The sequence below is a fragment of the Leptonotus elevatus genome, chromosome 1 (assembly GCF_054856555.1).
Source record: "Leptonotus elevatus isolate MCC_2025b chromosome 1, RoL_Lele_1.0, whole genome shotgun sequence".
NCBI classification, from domain to species: Eukaryota; Metazoa; Chordata; class Actinopteri; order Syngnathiformes; family Syngnathidae; genus Leptonotus; species Leptonotus elevatus.
In genome coordinates, this window is record NC_141239.1 from 22,120,030 (window position 1) to 22,147,553 (window position 27,524).

At 39.3% G+C, this 27,524-nt stretch overlaps 3 protein-coding genes and 1 long non-coding RNA gene across 6 annotated transcripts; 2 read left to right on the forward strand and 2 right to left on the reverse strand.

Annotated features, from left to right (window-relative positions):
* jmjd4 (jumonji domain containing 4) lies at nucleotides 1-4,157 on the forward strand. The gene is made up of 6 exons (XM_086084308.1): nucleotides 1-591; nucleotides 666-831; nucleotides 1,228-1,353; nucleotides 1,484-1,751; nucleotides 2,533-2,679; nucleotides 2,766-4,157. The coding sequence occupies exons 1-6, from the start codon at nucleotides 339-341 to the stop codon at nucleotides 3,099-3,101; spliced, it is 1,296 nt and encodes a 431-aa protein (XP_085940434.1). The 5' UTR covers nucleotides 1-338; the 3' UTR covers nucleotides 3,102-4,157.
* iba57 (iron-sulfur cluster assembly factor IBA57) lies at nucleotides 3,989-7,106 on the reverse strand. Its single transcript, XM_086084360.1, has 3 exons — nucleotides 6,627-7,106; nucleotides 5,896-6,245; nucleotides 3,989-4,607 (listed from the first exon to the last, which is right to left on the reverse strand). The coding sequence occupies exons 1-3, from the start codon at nucleotides 6,968-6,970 to the stop codon at nucleotides 4,201-4,203; spliced, it is 1,101 nt and encodes a 366-aa protein (XP_085940486.1). The 5' UTR covers nucleotides 6,971-7,106; the 3' UTR covers nucleotides 3,989-4,200.
* LOC147181245 (uncharacterized) lies at nucleotides 6,654-24,348 on the forward strand. 2 transcript variants are annotated; one of them, XR_015095924.1, is made up of 3 exons: nucleotides 6,654-6,935; nucleotides 11,920-12,138; nucleotides 24,051-24,348. It is a non-coding gene; the product is annotated as an uncharacterized LOC147181245 (long non-coding RNA). The 2 variants fall into 2 exon arrangements; XR_015095926.1 differs by lacking the exon at nucleotides 24,051-24,348 and adding an exon at nucleotides 12,952-13,575 and having other exon boundaries at nucleotides 11,920-12,134.
* gjc2 (gap junction protein gamma 2) lies at nucleotides 7,459-27,424 on the reverse strand. 2 transcript variants are annotated; one of them, XM_086084340.1, is made up of 2 exons: nucleotides 27,224-27,424; nucleotides 7,459-9,568 (listed from the first exon to the last, which is right to left on the reverse strand). In XM_086084340.1, the coding sequence occupies exon 2, from the start codon at nucleotides 9,537-9,539 to the stop codon at nucleotides 8,286-8,288; it is 1,254 nt and encodes a 417-aa protein (XP_085940466.1). In that variant the 5' UTR covers nucleotides 9,540-9,568; nucleotides 27,224-27,424; the 3' UTR covers nucleotides 7,459-8,285. The 2 variants fall into 2 exon arrangements, with proteins under 2 accessions (XP_085940466.1, XP_085940477.1); XM_086084351.1 differs by lacking the exon at nucleotides 27,224-27,424 and adding an exon at nucleotides 13,035-13,426.
* Between the last annotated feature and the right edge of the window lie 100 nt (nucleotides 27,425-27,524).

Here is a 27,524-nt window from a genome sequence, read left to right on the forward strand (position 1 = left end):
AAATGATGTTGCACTGTTTACTGTCCGACTTGAAAGTGCAATGAGAGGATGGTCCACTGCGACAATGCTTTAGGACAAACATTTCGGCGAGCAAAGACACCGGGTTTTCATTATTTATTGTCATACTATATTTTAGAATGAGTATTACTAGCGTTGTAAAAACATCCGTAAAGGCGTCGTAAATTAAGTGTACCAGAATGGATATGTTCTTTGCTGTGGCGCTCCAAAATGACGTCTCCGGAACGATGTCACCTCCAAGGAACAATTTTCGGACTATTTCACTTTTTCACATATTACATTTTTTTAATTTCTCGATTTAATCTCACGTTTGCACCATCATGGACAGGGATGCTTACCGCAACTGCTGCAGTCTGGTCAAAATCCCACGGCAGTCTTACGACCAGTTCTGCTCGTCGCATTTCGTCGACTACATCGACAAGGATTTGTCCTACTCCAAATTCTTCAAAAGGTACCTGCTTCCCAACCACCCGTGCGTCTTTTCCAAGCGATTTACCCAGGAATGGAAATGTACGAAGCAATGGGTGACCGAGGAGGGCAAGCCTCACTTCCAAAAGCTGCTGCAAGAATTTGGTAAACATGACAGTCGATGCACCCTTCCCTCGATAACACTTCATTAGTTTTAATTCTTAGTTTTTCCTTCTCAGGGGAGACTCCTGTTCCTGTGGCCAACTGCAATGCAAAAGAATACAATGCAAACCCCAAACAAGTGATGCCTTTCAAAGAATTCATCCACTACTGGAAGGAGCACATTCAGAATGGACACTCGTCTCCTAAAGGATGTCTCTATCTTAAAGACTGGCACATGTCCAGGTACAAATGCAATGCAATGCAATGCAAATGTAATGCAAGCATGTAACGACATACTGTACATCCATCTTCTAGCTGGAGCCTATTCCAGCTGACTTGACGTGACATTCGATCACAGGGTACTTTCACACTGACATAATTTAGAGTCTTTAATTAGTCATTTAGAGTTTAGAGTAACATACAAGTGTTTGGAATGTGGGAGGAAGCCAGAGTGAAGACCTGGAGAAGCGCAAGCTCCACACAGGGAAGAAACCGACATTTGTAATGCAGAACCCCACACATGTGCCGCAGTCGTGCTACCCTATGTTACAGACATGTACAATATATTTTAGGTTAAAGAAGTTCTAAAAGTGGGGGGCGAAACATGCCGGACGTGTAATATCTTATTACTCATCGCAGGGACTTTCCGGAGCATCATGTTTACACTACCCCCATTTTCTTTACCTCTGATTGGCTCAATGAATACTGGGATGCACTTGAAGTGGACGACTACCGCTTTGTCTACATGGGGCCCAAAGGATCGTGGTAAGGATTTTGGTTATGAATGAGTAATGATCGGTGGAATTTGCCATTTGTATTGAGAAGGTGATAGTTTTTGGAGACAAATATTTTAATGATATTAATGCTACATTATCTAAAGATTTCTTACCCACAGGACGCCATTCCACGCCGACGTGTTCCGCTCGTACAGTTGGTCAGCCAACATCTGTGGCAGGAAGAAATGGCTGCTGTATCCCCCCGGCCAGGAGGAGTTCCTGCGGGACACGCACGGCAACCTCCCCTATGACGTCACGTCGGCCGAGCTTCGCGACGGCAGCCTTTTCCCGCGCTCCCTGGAGGCCTGCCAGCCTCTCGAGATCATCCAGGAGGCCGGTGAAATTATTTTTGTGCCCAGCGGCTGGCACCATCAGGTTTATAATCTGGTATGTTTCGAATAGATGGTGTATGATGTCAAATGTACATTTTGATTGTTTGTATGCAAATTATTGGTCTTACATAATATTATATAATATAATTGTATACATATTATTATTTATTTATACAGTATATTTATTATTTTATATATTTGTATTATTTATTATTATTATTAAATATATTCATATTTTTAATATATATTAATAGTAATAATGATCTATCGTTGCTGCTATGTGAAAAGCACTTATGTCCATTTTTTTCATTTTTTATTAAAAAATTTTTTTTTTTTCGTTGGAACTAAATGCAGGCATCCCAAAAAACGTACAAATGTAAACATTTACAATAGGGCTGCTCGATTATGGAAAAAATAATCATCACGATTATTTTGGCGATTATTTATTTGTGGGTACAAAACAAGAAAATGTTTACACTTAAAAACAAATAAAAAACCTTAAGGCAAATAAAATTCTTTGAAACACTATAATTATGCAAGTTACTTTTGAATGAAACTAATTGATTAAATGAGTGATTTTTTAAAAGGTGCAAATGTATACATTTTAACAACTCCAAAATTAGTATAATTTTTTTTTTTTTACGATTATGCTGATTTTAATAATTGAAATTGTAATTGAATTTCAATCAATTGCACAGCCCTAGTATATTATATATAAACATGTTATCTGGCAACCTTGATTTTAAATGGTGAAGGGGGTTGTGCACAATATTCTAATTCTGGACCCATTCCACCAAGACTTAAAATGTAAAGATGTCCCTGACACTTTCTTATAGGAGGACACCATCTCCATCAATCACAACTGGCTAAACGGCTGCAACGTGGACATCATGTGGCAGTTCCTGCAGAACGAGCTGTCTTCAGTGCAGAAAGAGATTGACGAGTGGCGAAACACCATGGTTTCATGGCATCAGCACTGTCAGGTACAAAGGAAACTCCAAAAGGGCTTGACTTCCAAGTTGGTACAATTTTGAAACAAATTACCGTTCACTACAACGTCCATTTCAAGGTCATCATGAAGGCTTGTTCCGGCATCGACTACGGGGAGTTCGCCTCGTTCCTCAAAATGGTGGCGCACAACCGCATGACTTTCCTGAACGCGCGCCCCTCCGGAGACGGCGCCGACTACCCGCGCCACCTTTCCGAGGCGCTCGTCACCCTCGGGCCTTATCACGCCGCCTTTGACTTGCAACGGGTGGCCCACATCCTGGAGCTCCTGCTGTGTAACGAAGATTTCAAGCTGCTCGACCACTCGGCGTCCGCTGTGCAGCCCGAAACGCTGTTGCAGCAAATTCGGGACACCATACAGTCCACCAGGGGGCAGCATCTTCTTTATCAAGACTGAGATGTCTAGTGTAAAGGGTTTACAAACAGGTAGACATGTTCTGCTACAAATCCATTAACTTTAACTGTGGAAATATTTATAGTTGGACAATTGGTGTGAGAGTTGATGAAAATTAATTTCTAGTTTGTTTTTTAAATGATCCACATAGTGATTTTTTTCAAACATTTTAAAAGTGTTCAGATGTTTTCATAACATACATGTGATGTGTCAAAAGGATGAAAAATTAAAAAAAATTTAAAGCCTTGCTCAAGTTAGCCTGTTTTGAGGGGGCGGTCCTGTCCATGCAAAGAGCCACTGTTCACCACGCCCCGTTACTGTGTTATGCCAAAGCTAGCAGTTGACTTTTGTTACTATGGCAACTAAGGGCAGTGCCAGATGGAGACTACATTATTAGCTCCCAGTTTGAAAAAGCAAATGGAATTTATTTTCACCCATGGAGGCAGCACTTCATCAGTTTGTCAATTAGTGTCGTCGATCCCAGCATGTGGCTCATGCAGCTGACACATCACAGAGCAGCTCTGCTTACCTTTTGGCTTTTACATGGTAGTTCTTCGGCGTAACCCACTATGTGAGTGGTATTATCTAAATTATTGGCATCACACTTAGGCAAAATTAAGAACGGCTCACTCACAGTCACAGACTGAGGTAGATACTAGCTAGCAAAAGATTGATTTGTAATATCTTTGCAGTGTTGTGTGATTGATTTGCATAAGATCTGATAGTCCCCATGCCCCTCCCCCCAAAACAACTAATGCTTGGCGTTTTAGCCAAGTCTGAAATTTTGAATTCCCATGTGTAGTTTCCAAATTCCCAGAATTGCAGCCCTATTTCTGCATATTGCCTGGAAATAGCTTGAATGCAAAAGATGACACTGAAGGCACTTTTTTTGTGTTCAACTCTTGTAAAATATTTATTCGTACACCATCACATGTCACATTTAGTTAGAACTCAAGACGATTCATGACATGATTGGTTTGTCGCTGTGAAGTGCACGTGTCAATCTCATCGTTTGCCCTTTAAAAATAAACACAGTCAAGTTGTGACATTGAAACAGCACTTGGGGCTTCCATTTGAAACGTGTCAGCAGCATTCATGTAAGTCACATAGAAGCTCCCGAGTCGCTTTTCTCATTTTCAGGCCACCAGTCGGGCACGGAGGCCTTGAGCGTCACTTGGGTGCTGTCGGCGGATTTGACCGTCAGCGCCTCCTTGGCGTGAGCCAGGCGGATCAGGCTTAGGCCCAGATTCCCCAGCCCCGCGCGGTGCTTCCCGGCCGGCTTGCCTGACTGCGTGTGCAGCGCGGCGTCCTCCTCCAGGCTTTGCACGGGCGCCGACCAACGCACTGGCATGAGGCGCTTGCGGATCACGCCGGTGTGATGAGTCCTGGCTGTCAGCTCCTGGCCGATGTAGCAGCCTTTGCTGAAATTGATGCCTTGCATGTAGACTAAGTTGGACTCGAGTGGTAGCGCCACTCCCGGAGGAAGGTCTTTCACTCCCTCTGGAAGTCCTGGACAACAATGACAACAGACAACAAAGAAATACATGCTTTAAAATCAGCGTTTCGCACTGGGGATAAAAGGGCTACACAATAGAAATGTTTTTTGTTTTGTTACAATTGAATGTCATTTTTTTCTGAGTTAGTAATATTAGAAATTTGTGTAAACTGACAGTACAGTTTTTTTAAAATACAAAATACTTATTGTTTAAAAAAAAAATCTCTACATTTACAAAAGAGACTGGGAAGGCATTTGTTTTCTTTAAATACTAACATTTTAACATTTAGAAAACATTTTAAATATTTTTTTTGAAATAAAAACAATTTGCAATTCATTCTTTAAAATAAAACGTTTTTTTTTTAATGCTGGGAGACAGTTTTTCATTAAAAAAAATATTTAAAAAACTTAAATTAGAAAAGAGACAGGGATGATTTTTTTTGTTTAAAAAAAAACAGCCAAATATACTTGCATATTTTAAGTGTAAATACAGTTTTTTTGTTTTGTTTAATTTATTTAATAAACAAAATAAAATAATTGTTAAAGAGGAATCTTATTTATATATATCCATCCATCATCTACCGCTTATCCGGGGTCGGGTCGCCGGGGCAGCAGCTTTAGCAGGGAAGCCCAGACTTCCCTCTTCCCCAGCCACTTCAACTAGCTCCACCGGCGGGATCCCAAGGCGTTCCCAGACCAGCTGAGAGATATAGTCTCTCCAGCGTGTCCTGGGTTGTCCCCGAGGCATCCTGCCAGTGGTACATGCCCAGAAAACCTCTCCAGAGAGGCATCTGAACCAGATGCCCAAGCCACCTCAGCTGGCTCCTCTCAACGCGGAGAAGCAGCAGCTCGACTAAGTCCCTCCCGGATGACACAGCTTCTCACCCTGTTTTATTTATAAATATATTTTTTAAAATTTAACTTTTCAAAGAAATAGATCGGGACAGTTTCCAATATTGTGGACACCACCTGTACATGAAGCAATATCAAAGTGACCTTGACTGATAAGCCTGCTTGGAACAGACTTGCTTGCTTTCCTGTCTAGCTGAGCCTGCCTTTCTCCTCCCAAAAACCATAACCAAGCAGAATAAAGAATCTTCCCATGATTCTTAATGCGTACTCGCTCACCACTATCTTGTAGACTGCTCTGTTAGACGTGTGTATATTTGAAGCTTCAAATATAAAGAAACCCAAAAGACAAATTGTTTTCCAGACTGTTTCGTTCATCTCGCCTAACTACTGAAAATTCCACAAAAGTTGCCTTGTCAAAACCAGAAGTAGAGAGCAATGTTTGGCACTTACCTATGCTATAGCGATGCCTGTGGTAGTCCTCCGTGTCGCCTTTCTGACAAGACGCAATCACATCGAAGGGATCCACCTGACTTTCCAGCACCAACCTCCAGCCCATGTCCTGTGTCCGCGGGTCCGCCTCCCACACAACGGCCTTTTCCGGTGAGGAGAGCTCGGGCTTACTGAAACGTTGGTTGTGACTTTGCTGCAGGGGGAGCACGGCCCACGCGAAGAGTTCTGGACACGGGCTGATGTCGATCTTCCTGCGGATCTTGTAGACTTTCAGGTGTCTCAGGAGTGAGTCAGTCATGGTGCTGTCACACTCCAGGAGGATGCCACTTCCTGTTGCCGCTTCCTTATAACTGAAAGAGCATACAACAGGAAAGGTGAAACTCTAAATTTCTGCCCATTTATTTTCCAAACCAATTTTCTTCATTTAGGATTTCCGGAAAACAACTTGACAGGAAACGTCATCAAATGCCGAGTTCATTACGGCCAGAAAAGTACAAAATATCCAATTTGGAGCTTACGACTTCCCGTCAAAGTCAACAAAAATGTCTGACGAGCTCAGTAAGATGTTGTTCAGCATTCGATGTACATTTAAGTAAGTAGATGTGATGAAAAGTAATACAAGACCAGCCTCACGCTATTTATTTAACAAAACATGAAAATAGCTACCGTTTAAACATTTCCGAGTTTTCCCCAACGCACCAAAATTCCCACGACTCACGAGGACCCCTCACCTGTACATCATGACGTCATATAGCGTTCTCCCCTGTATGTTGAGGAAGTGCGCGTACATGGCCCCGCCGTCGGCCTCCAACTGTTGCACGTTGTTGGTGACCAGCCCCTGAAGAAAGGCACCAGCTTCGGCTCCCAGGACCCGGACCAACGCCCTGTGGACCAGGCGATAGCACGCAAGCTTGCCCGGTGCGGCTGGGTCGTCAAGCGCCGCCTGGCTGTACCTCATCACCCGGAGTCCCGCTCGAGCCGAAACATCGACGCCGAAGCCGGTGTATTTGCTCGCGACGCCGCCAAAGGGACCGCTGGAGGTGAGCGCCCGCCTCACAATACAAGACAGCGTCATGGTGAACACCTCCGTGAAAGTTTACTGCGTGGGGAAACAAACAGGCTAGAGTCCGCTTAAATAAGAGTGAGTGACAGCTATGTTCTACAGGACACTACAGAGGTCGCCATTTTGTATTTACCCACAATCCTTTACTCCACAATAACAGTGGAGCACGTGAAGCTAAACGTCAAAGTGCTCAGTCAGGATGACGCATGTCACTCTTATTTTACATTTTACAAAGCTACGTGTTATTTAAAATAAATAAATAAATTATATATATATATATATATATATATATATGTAAACATACATACATATATATATATATATACATAGATATATATATATATATATATATACATATATAAACATACATACATATATATATACATATATACATATATAAACATACATATATACATATATACACATATATATATACATATATACACATATATATGTATATATATATATATATATATATATACACCAGGCATGTTTTTGGAATGTGGGAGCAAGCTGAAGTATCTGGAGAAATAACCAATAACTTTATTTTCTTTTTCCAGACTAAAATACAAGAACAGTCTTGAAAAGTTTGAGGCACTTTGATGAATGATAAACGTGAAGGCAGGATTAAATGTTAAAATCAATTTTTAAAACACACATTTTCGAGAACCAACATGCCTAAACACAAGTACCTGTAGTTTCATCGCTAAACGTGGGTTTTCTATTGTAACCTATGTATAGCATGCATCATCTTTTGATAACAAAAAATAAGTATGATATAAAATAACCATTTCTCTTGTTTATAAAATGTGATATTGATTTTTTTGGGGGATAGTAAACATGCAGTGACTGAAAATGAATGGGTCTGTTAGCAGGAGCACGCTCAGGAATGTGCCGATTCTTTAGCAAAGCATGTCACATTTAATCTGCTTCCAGCAACTCTCATTCAAATTATCCAAACTATCGAAACAAACCCCATTCATAAATACCCTTCTTTCCGACAACAATCAGCAGTCATCCTTCTCAAGAAATCAGCTAATGAATCAATTTTGGCAACAGTCAATAAATAACTTGGAACAGTCTTGGTTTCTGTTTTGATGAATTAGTCGAGTTAGAGATGTAACTAACCAGGCGTACGTTCAAGCACAAAATGACACTGGAACGTAACAAAGACAATTCTCAGTTTCTTGGTGTGTGTGTGTGTGTTTTAAAACTCTAAAGTCCGGTATGTTGGGTAATCCTTTAAATGGTCTGATTGTTGTCCAAAGTAGCACAGGTCTTCGTGTGCAGAGTCTTTAAGATAAAACTGTTAAAACACAAAATATTTCTAGATCCAGACAGAAGTTTTTCCGTTTTTTACAATGGTGGCAGCCTTCTCCGTGGCCGACTTGGGCCTGGCACCTTGCTTCTCCTGGACTGTGTTGACTCGATTTTGCTCCGCCATAGTCGCCCCAGACACAGGACTGCTGGTTCTGGAGGTCTGCTGGTGATTTTTTGTTTGGTACGTCTGAAAGGCCATGTCCAGCTGCTCCTGGGCCACCCTCAAGTGGCGGTGAAGGCTCGCCAGTTCGGCGGGGATGTTCTCATCTGGGCTGGTGCACTGCTGCTCCTGGGCCACGTTGGCCATGTTCTGCTCGTGGGTGGTGATGAGGCTGTTAGGCATCCTGCTAGGCTTGTCTGTCTTCATCACAAGGTTGTATCCAGGAGGGGAGGCTGGGATGTTGCGGGAGAACGGGTAGCCGAAGCTCCGCCTACCTCTGTTTTTCTTGAGGCGCAGAGTGTCTCGAAAAGTGCCGATTCCCAGGTGAAGCATTTCGCACACGTTCAAGATGAGGCAGAGGCAGCTCACCACATACATGATGAGAAGGAAGATTGTTTTCTCGGTTGGCCTAGAGATGAAGCAGTCCACTCGGTGTGGACAGGGGACCCTGTTGCACACAAAGGAAGGACTAACTCGAAAGCCGTACAGGAGGTACTGTCCCGCAAGGAAAGCGATCTCAAAGATGGCTCGTGACAAGAGCTGAAGAACATAGATCCGCATCAGCCCCTCTTGAAGGATTCTTCGCCGACCGTCATGCTTTGGTTGCTCTTTACAAGTGCTGCTCACCAGCTCAGGTTTGGTCTCCGGACCCTCCAGGGTGTCTTCGTAGATCATCGGTTGAGCGTCGTCATCATCCCCCTCCAAGACGTCCTCCAGATGGTGGCTTCCCCTCCATCTCGAGTGAGCCGGCGGCTTTTTGCGGACCCTGTGACCCCTCTGCCGCTCCTGCTCGGACGATCGAGCGATCTTGTGGATTGCGTAGCCCATGTACATGATGGAGGGTGTGGAGATCATGATGATCTGGAAGACCCAGAAGCGCACGTGCGAGAGGGGCGCAAAGGCATCGTAGCACACATTGTCACAGCCCGGCTGCTTGGTGTTGCAGGTGAACTTGGTCTGCTCGTCCGAGTAGATGGACTCCCCTCCGACTGCTGTGAGCACGATTCGGAAAATGATGAGCACAGTCAGCCACACTTTGCCCACAAAGGTGGAGTGGTTGTGGATCTCTTCGAGCAGACGTGTGAGGAAGCTCCAACTCATGTTGCCCTCGCTAGCTTTTCAACTAGAGTCTGTGGAGAGAAGAAATCGAATTGAATCATTGTGTAGGGAATGGTAGGATCTTTTGTTTAGGCCCAAGTCCTGATCTCGCAGTTTGAACTAGCGACCTTTTGGTCTTTGGTGGATTTGTCTCTCATCCACAGTTTAAAGAAATCCAGTTAGGGCAGTAGCAATAAGGACTTGGCTTGGGTTCTGGAAGTTCTGAGGTTTAACCCATTGAACGGAGACAAGGTAAGCGAGATCTGACAACATCTGAGTAAAACGGATGTGACAGAACGTCAAAGCTAATTCAAGATTGAGAGTCATGACATGACTGCCTGTACTTTACGTTCAGATTCCACCAAAAGTGAACGTGTTATGGAACATGGTCTTTCAAATTGCTCGCTTACAAATAGTTGGCTCTCTGCCTAATCTACAAATGTGCAACTCTACAACTAAGTAAATCTTTAGCAAGCTTCCTATTTCTGAAATTGTGTCAGGCAGCAATCTGTTCTGAATTTTGAGTTGGTAAGCTAGGTTGGGGGAACAACTGCCATTTTCACGCGATGGCAAGAGTCTGTTGGAATCAAAAGTGGTACGGGGCAGAATGAGCAGCAACTCATTTGCATGAGACTGAACCAGGCTGTTGCAAATGTTGAAAAAACACTTGCCAGACACTCTCAAAGAGCAGAGAAATTTTGAACATGTTTAAAATTTGGTCAGTGAGATACGGACTTTACTGGAGAACACAGGAAAGACAAGAGATTGGGAACCTCACAGTCTCTTTATAGCCATCGACTAACAAGTGGTCCAGTTCAACTTGTCAACATTATGGTTTGAACAGTAAATCGTAGAGGTAATGCTACATGCATTTGTATCTGGAATTTTCAGTATGGTAGAGTGTAACTGCCTCGTACTCCAGCCACACATCTACTCCGTAAACAAACACAGTGCAGCTTAGCTTCTGCCCAGTGTACGTCATGGCTGGCGATATTTATTTATTTATTTATTTATTTACTTATTGTGCTCATTATAACCCTCAAGGGAAAATTACATTAATTTTACGTTTTTTTTGTTTTTTTTACCCCTTTACAATTGGTTAATTAAAGTATATGTATTCGTTTTAATGCATTTTTATTATTTTTTTCTCATTTAATAATTAGTTGATTGGTTGCAGTAAATAATACAAAAATATATATATTTTACATTTATTTATATATATATATATATATATATATATATATATATATATATATATATATATATATATATATATATATATATATATATATATATATATATATATATAGTATTATTATTATTATTATTATTATTTTATTAAATAACAATAATTATTCATCCGTCCATTTTCTGTACTGCTTATCCTCATCTGCCTATCCTAGCTGACTTTGGGCAAGATGTGTGGTACACCCTGGACTGGTCACCAGCCAATTGCAGGGCACGTAGATAGTAGGGGTGTGAATTGCCTAGTACCTGCCGATTCGATTCGTATCACGATTCATAGGTCACGATTCGATTCGATACGATTAATCCCGATATACGAATCTATAAATTGATTATTGGGATTTTTTTTTTTACTCAAATTTAGAAAATACTAATCAGAAAATATATACATGAACACTAAGATTTGTATGAACATTTATTCATCTGAAAATTCAGGTTGCAGTCTTTTTCATGTTTGAACAGCACTGAAATAAAATATTAAGGCTTAATGTTCCATTAATATAACATTCCTCCATGCTTAATGTGTGAATCATTACCCTAAGTAAGACGTTTTGTTGAATATTCCCATAAAAAATTGATGTTTAAAAATCGATTCAGCCACATATCGAATCTATTCGAGAATTGCGCGCTGTAATATCGCGATATATTGCCGAATCGATTTTTACTATCTAAACCCCTAGTAGATAGTATAGAAACATATAGATAACAATTCACATTCACACCTAAGGACCATTTAGAGTTTCCAATGAGCCTAACATGCGTGTTTTTAGAATGTGGGAGGAAACTAAAGTACCTGGAGAAAACCCAAGCAAGCACGCGGACAACATGCAAACTTCACACAGGAAGGCCGAAGGGCAGACACAAACTTATGACCTCTGAACTGTGAGCCAGCTGTGCTAACTAGTCGGCCAAGGGGCCTGCCGCTCACTGATTAATTAATTATCATTGAGTTAATTATCAATAATGCAACTTAAGAAATAATGTAATTATTTTAACTTCATTTCAACAAATGACCCGATACATCTGTATGTTTTAAATATCAAATGTGGCCTCTAGGCACAAAAAGTAGTAGTAGTCTTTTGTAGTGTGTAATTTTGTAGCAATAGACAAAAATATTTGGCCTTCGTTCTCTTCACAGTCTCTTTCATGCCATGATGAGCCCCCCATTTCTGAGTTCATGGTGCCCCGCGCTCCCCGGCGTGGGATGCGCCATCTCCCTTGCCATCTGAGAGAACAGGAGAGGCTCTGCTGTGCCCCCCCCCACCCCCCAATCCCTGCACACACACCCCTCATGATCCAGCACTGCCGAGACTGGGGAAGGTTTTGGCCTCGTGGAGACAGATGGCACCAATGGTGGGTAAGTGTGCCTCAGGATGGGATGACATGAGGGGCTGCCTCACTATGAATACTTCCATTCAAATTACGCCTTTAAAATGAGTACGTTGTACTGTAGGTCAACTGATGTCATTCTAAACAGGTGCAAGGAGAGGTTTGGTTAATTTAAAAAGACTATTACTATTACTACATTACTCTAAAATGAACTTGAGAATGTGATGATCACATGCTGTCTTACAAAATAATGTTTTGTGGTGATACTATTAAAAAATACATAAAGACATTTATGACAATTATAGAAAAGAATGCAGTGTTTTATGAAAATCATTCTATCCAAGATTTTTTTCACCCCATAATTTCCTTCTCAACATTTTTTTTCAAGGTCAAACTCATCTGTAACATTGTTTGAAGATAAAGTACAACAGCAAATAACTAATAATAAAAAAAAAATAATAATAATCAATTTAATATACAATACAAATTACATAAAAAAATAACCAACTACATTACAAAACTATTACATTCTCTTTACAATTTACTGAGAGATATCAGCAATAAAGGTGTTAACCTTTTGCCTCACCCATGTTCGAAATGAGGAAACTAAAATATTAGGTCTCAGTGTGATGCGGTTCACCAATACAAATGACAGCCATGTCAAAAATTGCCATATGAAATACAGTTTTTGCATTGGGTCTCACTTGCTGCCTATTGAACTATAGCTTTTGTGCGGTAATATAGTTTGCCATTTCATTGATCAAGTATTGGCTATCAATATATACATGTACAGTATACATATAATGTTACTTAACTGCTGTATGTGGTTTTGCATTTACAGCTGATTTTTACAACAACATGCCCATTTCAATGAATTATGTTATTAATAGATATGTCAATAGTCGGAAAAAACAAAAAACCCACCTGGAGAAGTGGCAAATGCATATCCCGTCCTAAAGGTCCCCTTTTTGGTCCCCTGCCCAATCTGAGGCGAAGAACACCACCTCCATCCTAAAGTCCTAGACCCCTCTGTTCTATGGATACTTTTCAAAGCTCCGAAGCAACACGTTCAACTTTCTTTTTGGATCAGTTTTGCTTCCTCACATTCTGGCTCATGTCTGGATTCTGTAACAGCAGCTTTCTGAGCATGTAGGAAGTCTTATTAAATAATAAAAAGGAAGAACATGAGAAAAAAAATAAATCCTCCTCTGGCAAGAGACCCTCATCCAAGAGTTGAGATGTGAAAATATGGTAGTGCAGAATGAAATCAACACCGACGTGAGGGAGCGTGTTCATCCCCACACACTCGGCGCTCATGTGCAACATTTGTAACGCAGATGATGAGGGTTCCTCGCGCTTTCCCCTCCTCTCTCTGTATGTATATCTCTCTCTTGCTCTCTCTTGCTCTCTCTGTCTCCTTATGGCTGACGCTACGCACATTGACTACAATGACACCTGTGCGATCTGAGACTCAATTAAAGAGTCGTAGTGCCTTTACATCCAAAATAAAATTGGACATTTACAAAATAAGGTTATTATTGTAGTATGTAGAATTGGTACCGTATTTGTCAGAGAAAAAAGTACAAGTATAAGTGGTATTTCTATGAGGAAAATGTGGCAATATTACAAGAATGAAGTAGTGCTCCTTTTTGACAATTAAAGTTGTAGTTAACGAGAATAAAAAAACAAAAAATTCTAGAGTCAAATTATTTTTTATCATTTTATGACTAATTTGTCACTCAATACATGCATTTTGTCATTAAGGTCAAGGCGCATAAAGCCATGGTTGAAAAGATGCACAAACAGGAAGTCTGCTATTTTGGTTGTAAGCGGCCATTTTAGGTGTCAGTTTGGCCATTTCAAAGGCGTACTCCCAGCCATTTTCACTGAAGCAACCCCCTTCGCTCCTGACTGTTTTACTGGATTTTGACTGATTTTGCAAGGCCCACAGAATATTGAGTTATATTGCTATAAAAACATAAAACCTACCAAAAGAAATATTTGAGTCGCTTCTTTCATCAGGAAAAAATATATATCAGTTTCTGTTTTGCAGCAATTGGAATTAGAATATAGCTAAGTTTCACCAGCATTCACAAATCTGTCTAGAACTGTGGGGAAATCAGCTTGTTTGCAACATGGCCCTGGTTGATCTCTTGTACTCTGCTGTCACCTGCTGGCCGTTTTTGTAATTACTACCATTGCTTCTCTGCAGTTCAGAGGCTGCATCAATGCCTTTATGCTCTAGCATAAAAAAAGTATTAAAAAGAAATGTATAAATACGTCTTTGGGACACTTAAAACATTTAAAATAGAAACTATTTATACGTTTTTGGGAGCAATTGTGTTAATTGCAATACATTTGTATTGTCAACAATGCGTGTGGGCAGAGCATGGTGGTTGGCTTATTCTCTATAAACACAGCACTTTAATATGGCAGCACACAAAATGTGATCAAGAACAAATGTTTTGAGCGTGATGAAGGGGGTGTAAAAAAACAAAACAAAAAAAAACAGGTTTGAGTACAAAAATATTTTAGAGCCATGAGTGGCTTCGGAGCAGATCCGCTCAGTCACATGTAGTAATGATAATATTTACATCTTCCATCCAGGATCATGGACAGATAACAGAGCGTACCCTAGCTCGCTGTCATATTCGGGAAGGGATCCTTCAAAAGTCAAATTAACAGATGGCGCTTTAGTTTCTGGCTTGTATCTGGCCATTGTCACGGTGACCATAAAATGCTAAAATGTTACACTTGCATGATCCTCAATAACCCTTAATGATGACTTGCTTTTGCGATTGAGGCCCGCCTAAAAGGGCTCTGTAATTGTGTATATAGATGCCACAAGATGGCGGCCAAGCACTTAAAACGGAAAGGCCAATAAAGCATTAAGACCATACATCTAGCATGTGCACAATAATAAACCCATGTTACATAACTGAATTCAGCAGTTAAATTATTCGCTACAAAAAAGCTCATCGTTGGCATTAGGTCGTATATTAGCCTAAATAACATGCTAGCATAAACTTTATAGCACTTAATAGAAAATGCTATAAAGTCATTTAACTTATCTGTTGGCATTTATACACAATAATAAATGTTAGGGAATACAGCCAACTTGTAACAGCAAACAATGCAGCTGGGCACTGGGTGCATTAAAGTACCGCCAGCAAAACCGTACCTCTCAAACGCAGTTGATAAATAAATCAATGAATTAAACCTTACAACAACAACACCAAGATTCCACAAGTTGGCACTAAAGTAACACATGATTGTTGCTTTGACCTGAAGACAAAAACAGTGAACAGACAAGTTTTTCAGCAAATAACAGAGAATATGTTACAAAAAAATTAAATAATTTGCAAATGTTGAATCGCAACTATGCGCCGATTGACTGTAATCTGTAACATCCAATCAGCATCATTGTCTCCGTTTTATCCGAGAAGAAGCAAGACGAGAGGATCTTAGTGCTGTCTGAGTCGTTTCCAGTCCAAAGAAAAGCCATATGGGCCTGCAGGACTCCTCGCCTCGCAGCCTGCCCTCTCCATGTGACGGAGGAGATGTGGCGTAGCTAGCACCCCTGGTAAGAAGACAGGGGATGCTGCTGGAGTGAGCATTGGGGATTTGGACATGTGCAATTCCGCAGGGACAAATCAGCACGTGTTTAGCTTTTTTTTAATTTATATTTCCTTCCTCCCGTCCAACTTTTAACACTTTTTTTCCCCCTGCTGCTTCTTCCAAAATCTTTGCCTCCTCCAAACGACGCAGATGGCTGATAAGTGAACATTGGAGGCACTCAAAGTCAACGTCACTTTGAGTGAGCGTTCCTCGACAGTGAGTGGAAGTGGCTGGCTGTGATGGACAATTAGCACTCGCAGGTCGCAGTGATTTAATGAATCATGATACTGACACGAACATCCTCTCTTTAAATAGCGCTATTTGACAGATACAGTAGCCGTTAGCCTTTTATTTCACTCTGAACTGACCATAAAAAAATTCCATATGACTTTTTTATCGAAATATTTTCCATTGGAATTGCATCAAAGCCAATTTGATATAATAAATAAAATAAGAGTAATGGAAATAAAATGAATTGAATGACAATGCATACATGTGTACAAAACCATTAAAAAAAAAAAAATTGTTATCTAAAATTTAGTCTAATTGGAATACACAAATAATAATAATAATAATACTTATTATTGCACTATTATTTGATTGCACAAATGCCTGCTATAATGAGTAATTTACCAGATAAAAATAAATAACACTGCATACGCCTTTCTTCTTCTGATAACTTTTAATTAAATTAAATAAATTTATTGGGGGGGGATAACCATACATAAAAATATTCAATTGCTCTACATAAATGTCAATCTACTTAATTAAATAACAGGAAATGAAATTATACGTGTGTGTCTCCATTATATATTTTTAATTAAATTTTACAAAAAATATAATTAGAATAACTTAAATTAATTATAAAAAACACAAGTTGTAATAGATTTGTTTTATTGAAATCTATCCCCAAAAATTTAATTTTTTCCTTTACAAATATTTTCATTTTATTTCGTATTTTCTTTAAGGTCCAACTATGTCACTAGTGAAGACTTGGTATTTGCATTAAAGAGTTATGATATATGTGGGGGACACAAACCATGAATCACTTGGCATTAGACTTCATTAGGTTCGCCTGTAGAATCTATACAAGAACTGTACAGTTTGTAGGGGTGAGGGAACAAGCCCTGACACAAATAGCGAAAACCCGCAATTGATTTTAAGTTTTGACCCAGAAAAGAAGAGATGTCTCATGTCAATTTGTTAACGTCACTCCAATATATTAAAAAACAAATCTAAATGTAAAATGTACCGTAAAACAATTGTATTTGACATGTAGGCGCTTTAAATGCACATGCACCTGACACTTTTGGATAATCAAATGTCAAACATTCCCGAGTCAAAATAACCATGGAACATCATTGATGCCCTTCAGAAACAAACCTAACAGGAGGGATTAATGAAAACCACCCTGCAGGGTCAATCAAAACTCAGCTTTTATTATCTAGTCAATGTCAATCTTCTATTCATTAGACATTGCAGATGCACCTAATTTTGTGGCTGCTCATTGAACTCGTTTCCCAGACTATCTCCGAACATTCAAAAGTCAGCGAAGCTTGAAACCAAACCAGCAGCAGATTCCGAGCAATGACAACAGAGACGGTCGCCCTGGTGTCCTCAGATAATTCGAGCTGTTCTTGCTTTGGGACAGTGTGCTTCATGTTGATAACTATTGATTGAAGCGCCCGCAGCCTTTCTCCTGTAAGACATGCTTTGACATTGCTCGCCAGCCAAGGTCTGGCAACATGCGACAGCCAAACGGCACTCTTTAATATTCATAAGGCTATATTTGGGTGTGACATGTAAAATGGAAATGTGTTTTTAATGGTAATGTGTATACATACCTCTTGCTCCCGCTATCTCCTATCTATCTGTCTCAGTAAATAACCAACCACTACGCCGTGGCTCATTTGTGTGTCGTGATCGAGCATCGGGTCTGGTGCAAAACAGTCAATCTGTCTTTGTTTATTTACCAATGACTGCTATGTATAATGACAGGTACAGTAAACATGTGAATTAAGTGTCTTAACTTAACTCATTCACTGCCATTTGACGGCTATAGACGTCCCAAATTAATTTGAACTATTTCTACTAGTTTCAATTTGTTTCCACTTTTGTCAACAAGTGTGAAAACCTAGAATTTTTTTATTGTACATTTTGAACAGATATAAAATTTGTGATTAATCGTGAGTTAACTTGTAAAGTCATGCAATTAATTACATTTTTTTATTAATCTCATGACGGCTTCAATAATTAACTCACGATTAATCACAAATTTTATATCTGTTCTAAATGTACAATATTTTTTTGAGGTTTTCATACTCTTATTGACAAAAATGGAAAAAGTGGAAAACTAATAAAAATAGTTTAAATGAATTTTTGACATCTATAGCCGTCAATGGCAGTGAATGAGTAAATAAACGTTGAGAAACATTGATCGACAGTATCTACAGTAATTGGAGAGAATAAAGTTGTATTTTTTCAAGGAACAAAGTCATATTAAAAGAAAAGTTTTATTGCTCAGAGAAAAAAGTTGTGTGAGAGTAAAGATCGATTTTTTGAGAATAATGACAATAATTCATTCTTAATAAATTGAATCATCTTGAATAATTTTATAATTCAAGAGATTTTTGTTTTTTTGTTTTTAGTATTGACAAAAAAACTTTCTTCATGAAAAATATGATAATCTTGTCAGGATGGGGGAGTTTGAGGACCCAAATGCGGGAAGGCAGAGCGAGGAGGCAGTGGTTCAGTCAAAAGGGGGATTTAATTAAACCAAAAACAAGGAGGTACAGGATGTACTGTCCAGAATCAAAAACAACAAACTCCAAGAAGGCAAACAATGCAAAACATGGGGGGGGGGGGCACAACAGGGAAAAAAACTGGCAGCATAACTGGAGGAAAACAACAATGACAGGAGACTAAATACACACACACACACTAACGACACGACAAGATACACTTAGGGCAAGACACGAGTGGCTGAGGGCACTGATTGGTTGACACGAGGAAGGGCAGGATTACACTTAAGAAGACCAAGGGAGACACACAAGGAGAAACAGAACCCAAACATGACAAATCTGAAAATAATCTTCAAGGGGAAGTCAACCCAAACATTTTCTTTACAATAATATGCAGCCCCACTAGTCTAAACACTTTATTCTGATTAATATTGTGTTTGTGGAATATGAGTTAAGCATAAAAATTCACCCATGTTTATCCATCTCAGAGGATGGCCATTTTGTCACAGCTGAAGATAAAATCACAGTAGCTGAGGGCTCAGGTAATGACCAATCACGATGAAAATAGGTGAATTTTGATGCTTAAAGTGACAGCAATGTGAAAAATCAACTTTTGGTCTTTTTAAGCACAAAGCGATTCAGCTTTAGAGCCAATATGCCGCCGTTCAACGCACGTCCCATATCGTTGCATGAGAAATGGCTGTTACCCCGGGCAACAAGCAATCGAGCGACATACGGCGAACGTCGTTAAAATCCATCCGTCCGCTCCATAACAAGTTATAAGTCCGCGCACACACAACACCAAATGCCTGAACCCGCTCGATGAGGGGAGGGAGATGTTTTTAAAGTAATATTAATATCTCTGGGCGTCTGTCTTCCGTAAATATCATGAGCACCTCCTACGGAACTGCGAGATCCCGCGATACGGGACATTACGAGAATTGCGCCTCAGAACCGAAACACTCATCAATGGAAACACCGGCAAGTCGAAATTGTACAATATCGCTTTTACTTGTGCAAAAAAAAACTGTAACGGAAACGCACCTAGTGTTTGACGTCATTAGGAGCGGATCCGCCCCCGTACCGCCTCTGCAGACTAAACGAACGGCCACTTTCTCTGAGAATTCCATGGGATAGTGACAAAACCTGTTATCAGTAAACATTCTGTCCAAATGAATTCAAAGCAATCAATTATCCTTCACATTTGCAATGGCAAAGTGCAATGACAATTGGCCGTCTTAAAATCCCAGAAAGGGTTATGGCTGACACTTGTGTAAACTGCAAGTAAAACCTTCGCGCTGCTGAACCTAACTGAACAAAGGGTCTAGTGGTTAAAGCAATCAACCTATCAGCAGCAGGTACCCGATTCGTGAACCGCTCAGGTTTGGATTTTTTCCCTCTGTCTTCTTCCCTCTCCTACCATCTTTCTCCACGATTTATTGCGGCAAGGAGCTGTTTTGTTTCAAATGTTTATTGAAGAATTCATGGCTTGCGTGGCCAAACGCAGAGATCCAGCAGCCGGCTCGCCCGGGGGTGTGGCAAGCACACAGGGAGAGGCGGGGGTTTTTAACTGTGGGAGGGCTTAAAATACCGTGATGTAATCCCTTTAACTCATATTTCACAAACGCAATATTAATGAGAATGCCGTGTTTGAACTAGTCTTAATGTTACAAGAATAAAGTGCTCGTCAAAAAAGGTATAATGTTAACCGGGAAAAAAAGCTGCGAGAAGGTAATAATTTAAGAATAAAGTCAAGGTTCTTTAAGATATATTTTTTTAAACGTCAAAATGTTATGTCATAAAAGTTGAAATTTAAAAAATAATAACGTTTTAACATTATGAGAAAAAGTCTTGATGTTTCAAGGAAAAATTCGTAGTAGAATTAGTAATGTTACGAGAAAAGTGGGAAGTCAAGCAAGAAGAAAGTTCTAGTCTTGAGTTAATCACAATACAATTCCATCACTGTAGCCACTAACATGTTCCTCAACATCATTCCGCACGACAAGGAACAACTCAGAATCATGAGGAAATAAAAGTTGAAATGTTACAAAAAGAAAAAGTTGTTCTATAAAAACAGAAAAAAGAAAAAAAATTATGTTACGAAAATAAAAATAACATTGATGAGGAAAAATGTTAGCATGTTACAACAATATAGTGTTAATTTCTTCCAAATACTCGTAATGTTACAATTAGAAAAATGTGTAAAGTTACAAAAGTACTGTCACAATATTATGAGATAATGTTGGAATGTTAGATCGTGGGTAGGGAAGCCTTACGAGGAAAAACATAGCGTTACGTCAAAGTCAGAATGTTACAAGTTAAAAGTTTGCTATGAATAAAAAGTCAGAACATTGGAAGATTAAAGTTATCTTGACAAAATGTTAGAATAAAGCTGAATTTCTTTGAGTTAAACTCATTATAAAAAGGTTCTTACAACCAATATTAAGATCAATTCATAATGCGTTGCAGAACATTTTTGTAATTTTATGAGAACAAACTTTGTGATATTACCAGAAAAAATAGAAATATTGTGTGGAAAATGTTGAAGTATTTAAGATATTACAAAAAAAATCCAGGAAAAGTCAGAATGTTATGACTGAAGAATCATAAAATTATGTGAATAAGGTATAATTTATTTTTAGAAAAAAGTTTATGTATTATGAGACTAAATTCAGAATAAGTGACGTTTTTAATAAGATCCAATAGAAGACAGACCTCGGCGTTGTTGTATTTTTCCACCGTGTTTCACCTTTAAGAGGTCAATGTGAGCTGTGAGGGTTCGCAGCGTAGCCGAGTGAAGATGTCGACAACTCTCCTTGGCCGCCACTAATGTCATCACAAGTCTTTTTTTTTTCTTTTTTTTTTAAGCCAAGCGGCTGCGCTGAGCAGAGTTGATGCGAGCAGACTGCGGGGCTATGGAGGTCTGCGTTTATGTAACAGATCGAGCTGCCCCCATGTGACTCGGAAATGCCCCCCCCCCCTCCCTCCCTAACCCCTTCGCCACCCCCCCTCAGAGAAAAGAGTGACACAAGACACCAGAGCGAAAACATGCAACTGCTTCTGCGCCGCCTGTGCTGTGTGGCACTATCATTAAAGTGCTGTGGTCTGGGTGGGAGGGGCGGGGTTGGGGTGTGTGTGTGGGGGGGAGGGGGGGGGGCTATCCCATAGGCTGCCTGAGAGTGGTGGCAGTCCTATCTCATTTGTTCATCTGGCTTCTCGTTTTCTCAGCCAAGCCTATCCTACCCGCGGGCTCAGTGCGTCCCGTGCCAGTTTGACTAAGGCCCGGCTCCACTGAAGCGACGGAGATGAAAAGGCCTTGAGGTGGGCGCCGGCAAACTTGCGCTGCGTCTCGCGCACATGAGCCCGGCTACTTGCTTTATGCATGATTGTGTCGCTGTTATAAATCTCCCACCCAAAAAGACAATGGGAGCCACCATGCCGAGTCAGTGTTCAACCTCCTGGCGAATCTGGGAATTTAGTGGCAAATTGTACCCCCAAAAAAAAAAGTGAAGCGTCAATGTTTGGACTGGAGAACTTACATAAGTATCAACAAAAGTGGGAGGCGGAAATAGTGGAACGGCATTTTTGCAATCGTATTGTGGCAAGCAGCAAAGTGTGCTACGGCAATAATGAGGCAGTTGATGCCACAGAGTGACAAAAAGTCGATACATAGCGGGCGAAGAAACCAATGTATAAAAAATCCATTTTAGAATATCAAATAAAATCTTGTAGTATGGCTATGCGAATTTCTGATCACCCTAGAACAAGCGTAACACCCTCCCTGAGAGTGTGCCATGACTATTCATATACCAAATTAAGTGCAGCCTCAAAAGCAGCTGACATGGCGAGAGAGAGAGAGAGAGAGAGAGAGAGAGAGAGAGAGAGAGAGAGAGAGAGAGAGAGAGAGAGAGAGAGAGAGAGAGAGAGAGAGAGAGAGAGAGAGAGAGAGAGAGAGAGAGAGAGAGTGCTGAATTTGTGTGCTGATTGAAAAATAACAAATCAAAAGTTTGTCACAAAAGTGTTCCCGCATTTATTATTGGGGTTGCATTTCCAAAAAATACACACAATAAGGGAAATCTGCAAAGTAGGTAGTCAACTTATAAACTTATAAATGTTTTAATGCTGTAAAACCCCTCACTACCCACTTTATAAAAAAAATAAAAATTCTGAGAGGCATTTACATTTTTGCATCTTCCTCTCTTAATGTTCAAACCTTCATAAATAAAATAAAAAAAGTAGTTACACTACTGTAAAAAAAAAAAACATGTAAAATTGCACTAAAAAAATCCATGAAACAGAGAGGCTGCGAAAAGTGAACCGTGTTATAGCGAGGGAACACTGTATTTACTCAATACTTGTTTTTTGTCACTAAGTACTCTTACTTAGTAATTAATTGGAGGAATACTTTTTACTTTTACTTGAATCATGTTATTCTAAAGTAACAGTATTCTTACTTGAGTACAATTATTGGTTACAAATAATCATGCCATTCCTACCTCAGGGATAAAAGAAAAATAACAATATAAAAAAATGAATATACTCTACATCAGTCTAGATCAGGGGTCACCAAATGTGTCCCCCAAGGGCCACTATTCTGCATGTTTTAGATTGTTCCCTCCTCCAACACGCCTGATTCAAATCAGATCAGCTCTTCAACAAGTTCCGCAGAAGCCTGAAAACGATCCTGATCATTTAAATCAGGTGTGTTGGAAACATCTAACACAGGATAGGGGCCCTCAAGGACCAGGTTTGGTGACCCATGGACTACTGTCGATAATATTAATGGATTTTGCTAGTAATAGTAATAATAATAGTAGTAATAGCATATCATTACTCATAGAATGACTCTTGTAGGATTGTCAATACAATTAATTAATTATGTTGTTTGTGTGTTTGTGTCGCAGTAAGTTATAGTATGGTTATCATGATCACACTTAAAAAAAATAAAAAATAAATCACTGGTACCCTTCTCTATCCTTCTCATGTCCCTTGACAGTCTTAAGATCAATTGTATCACAGTTTGAGTCGAAAGCAGCGCACAATGATGTTGTTCAGTATTGTACAGTAGATGTGCACTCTGTGTGTGTCTGTGGGCTACATTTCACAGTGACGCCATTCCATGTTTGGCCCTTTGTCAGCTGCTAAGTGCACTGGAGACTGTTGCACTCTCATTGAGCACGACGTGACGTGGATGCTTAACAAACTCGACGTTGCAGTAATCCAAAGCCATTTGGTGTTGATGTTGTGCAGTTTTTTTTTTGTTTTTTTACTCATACATCCCAAAGTAGAATGAATGTTTTGCCAGTTTTTAATCCCACATCAGGTCTTCATCTTGCTGTGGCTAATGAAGTTTTCCCATCAGGGCACTAAAATCTGACTTACCATCCAAAGAAAGGCAATAACAAACACGCCTGCAGAGCGTGGTGGTGGGGTGGGTGGACTTCATCTTTGACGTTATCTTGTCTTAACCAGCCGTGTCATGGGGTCCGAGCAGGGGCACGCCCGGAGCAGCGACAGACCTCGTGAGGGTCATTTGCAGTAGCAGAGAAACGTTAACTGCATCTTCTCCTCCCTCCTCTAGATGCCTCAGTCCAACTCAGTGAACTACCAACACTGCAGGGGGCGCCGTGGGGTATCTCCCTCACTCGCTCGCTGACACTTATTCACGCAACAATAGTGCCTATGTGCACATTATATCGGCTTCTTGTTGGCAGATGACGCATGACTCAGCTTTTTAAGGCAGTGATAAGCAAGTTCAAGGTTGATCATTTACACGGGGTCAAGGTCACAGGGTCATACAGTGAGTGCATAAAGGTTACATTTATATGAATATCTAATACATGGACTGCTTATGAAATAAAGATCAATCTTATGAAGAACTTTGAGATATTTTGCTTCTTTTTTTTTTGTGGTTGCAACTTATGGCCACTAGATGGGAACCATGTATTCCAATAGTAGGAGTCTCCTCCTTGATCATTTACAAAAGTGTTTTGTAAATTTGTCAAATTTATATATATAAATATAAAGTAAAAAAATAAATAAATACGATGACAGTATTAAAACAATTCTATAAAGTTATTAAAATATCTATTTTATTTAGAAACTTGAAAAGTAAATGTCACAAAATGTATGATTAAAGATTTTTATACAGTATATAATACAAATAAATTGAAATATTATATATTATTAAAAAAAATTATTTTAAATTCTTGAACTAAATATATAACTAAAAATTTTAGTCAAAGATGTGTTTTTTAATATATGTTCTATTACTGATTTAAAAATAAAAAATGTATGCAGTATATATTTTTTAATTATATAGAAGTAAAAATAGTCAAATAAAAAAATCACTACAATCAAAAGTAAATGATTATAAAATATACATTGTGAAAAAATATTTAAACGTTATTTAAAATGACAAAAATCTGTCCCAAGTAAATACATAAGAGGGAGGCCAAAACTGTGATGAAAGTCGAACTGTTATATAAATGGTTATGTCGTGCCACTATCACTGGCCAAGTTACTTTTTGAAATATCTCCAATCCGAAATAAATGAATAAAACCCAATGCCTCAAAATTATATTTATTGCATATATGTGTTGTATGTATAGCTGACTTTATAATACAAAAACCCTGCTGGCCTTGTTTGTATTGTATTGTATTGTATTATTATTTATATTGTATGCTTTTAAAAATATTTTTTGATATTTTTTATAAGTTAAGTAAATATATTGATCTGGCAGTGACTTAAGGAACAAAATAAAAGGTAGGAGGGAACTGAAGTGTCCTTTTTTTATGGTTAAACATGAAGCCGGTCACGTTAACCCGTAAATGTTTTTGGTGTACCAAAAAATGACCCGTGAACATTTTTTAGGTGTACCAAAGAACAAATAAATATAAACAGAAGGATTACGCATTTTTCAGCCCTTTGATGGATATTTAACTGGACAAATAGAACAACAACCTATCATGTGGTTTGTTGAGCCATGGTAGGGTGACAAACAGTACAGGTGCAATAACCCAGCAAGTATGAAAACAAACGCACCTCACACTGTGACGACAATACAAACAAGTACCACAGCAGATTCTTTGATGAAAAGAGTTATGACAAAATTGTGACAACAATTGAGTCACACATTTTTCATAGCACCTCGTGTTGTTACCAAATGACACAAACACGCACATTTACACACACACACACACACACACACACACACACACACACACACACACACACACACACACACACACACACACACTAATGTGAGAAATCTACTCCACATGTTTATCCTGATAGCATGTACCTAAAACACACAGGTCCTCAGTCCATTATGGTTTGAAGTTGCCATTTTTAGGAGGGAGAGGGGATCTGAATTGGGTATTAGGTTAGGGCTGCACGATTTGAAAAATAATGTAATTTTGTTTTCTTTTTTATCTTAACTCATTCACTCCCAGCCATTTTCTCTGAAGCAACCCACTTCGCTCCCAGCGGTTTTACTGGATTTTGATCGATTTTGCAAGGCCCACAGAATATTAGGTTCTATTTCTATAAAAACATGGAATCTACCAAAAGAAAGATTAGAGTCTCTTCTTTCATAAGGAAAAAAGTATACATATTTGTATCTGTTTCCGTTTTGCAGCAATTAGCATTAGAATATAGCTACGTTTCATCATTATTCACAAACCTGTTGAAAACACTGGAAAAAAGAGCTTGTTGCAACATGGCTCTGGCTGATCTCTTATACACCCGCTGGCCGTTTTTTTATAATAATTACCATTGCTTTAAGCGTCCTCTTCAGGTCAGAGGCTGCATCAAATCCTTTTGTATGCTTTAGCATTAAAAAAAATAAGAAGAAGTTTTGGGGAGTGCAGGACAAAGTATTGAAAAAACTTATTAATAGGTTTTTGGGTTTGAATGAGCGATTGCACTTTAATATGTTAAAGTTCCTCTTCCCATTTATTTATTTTTTGTAAGCGCAAGGTTGAACACTTATAGTATGCAGGAGCTGCTTTCGGCCACAGTTCACATCGAAAACCTCACATGCAAACTCGCTGATGTCTAAAACCATCCCACCTGGCCCCACCTCTTAAAGACATGTGTTTAACACACAGGCTGGTACAATACCTACATTATTGACTGTCTCCTATACATTTTATGGTTTTAATTTTGTGTGCTTTTAAAAATGTGTTTAAATTAATATAGATGTGTGGGAGCTGTAAATGTAAATATAAGTGTTTTTCTTCATATGGTATTTCTTAGTTGCGCTTTTTCACCTATTGCAGGTGGGTTTGCAACATGTTGTCTGCGATGAACTGAGGTAACATTGAAATTGCGAAAACACACTACAAGGGATTATTTTATCACTTACTGTATTCTCCTAAAATGTAAAAAATTATTATTTTCTCTTTTACCCTCCTATTCTCAGAAATGTTCATGAGCCAGTATGACACACTGCATGTCATCCTCATCATCATTTTTGGAAATTTAAAAAAGTAGTTTCGATTTTTAAAACCTATTAGGAGAGTTAAATATAAGGCTTAAATGAAAGTGATAAGCAAAGAGCTCCAGAAGTATTTGGACAGTCGGGCTCATATTACTAAATGGTAAACATCCTTTTTTTTCCCCCTTCAAAAACTCTTAATTAAAACTGCATTGTTAATTGTTTTAAATCGAATCCATTGTGCTGGTCCAAGATGTCATCACTGTCCCAATACTTGTGGAGCTAACTGACGGTGACTTAAAAAGTGCCTTACCTGTCCATGTGGATAGAGCGGTAGTCTTTTCTATGTTTTATGGATGAGCATGCTGGGCTAGCGTCCAAAAGCATTGTTGCACTGTGTTCACGCTCGACAACAGTGGGACGGCAAGTGAGACAATAGCTCATTTTTCATCAAAACCGATCCCCACCAAGTACAGGCAGCACTCTCAGGAGAGCAGAACAGCCCGCTGTGAAGGCCACCATTGTTGTTCTCCCACCGCCTTCATTGCTGTGACGCTTGATTTATTAAGGATTTTTTTTACTACAGCTCCATTCATGTTTTTTTGTTTGTTTGT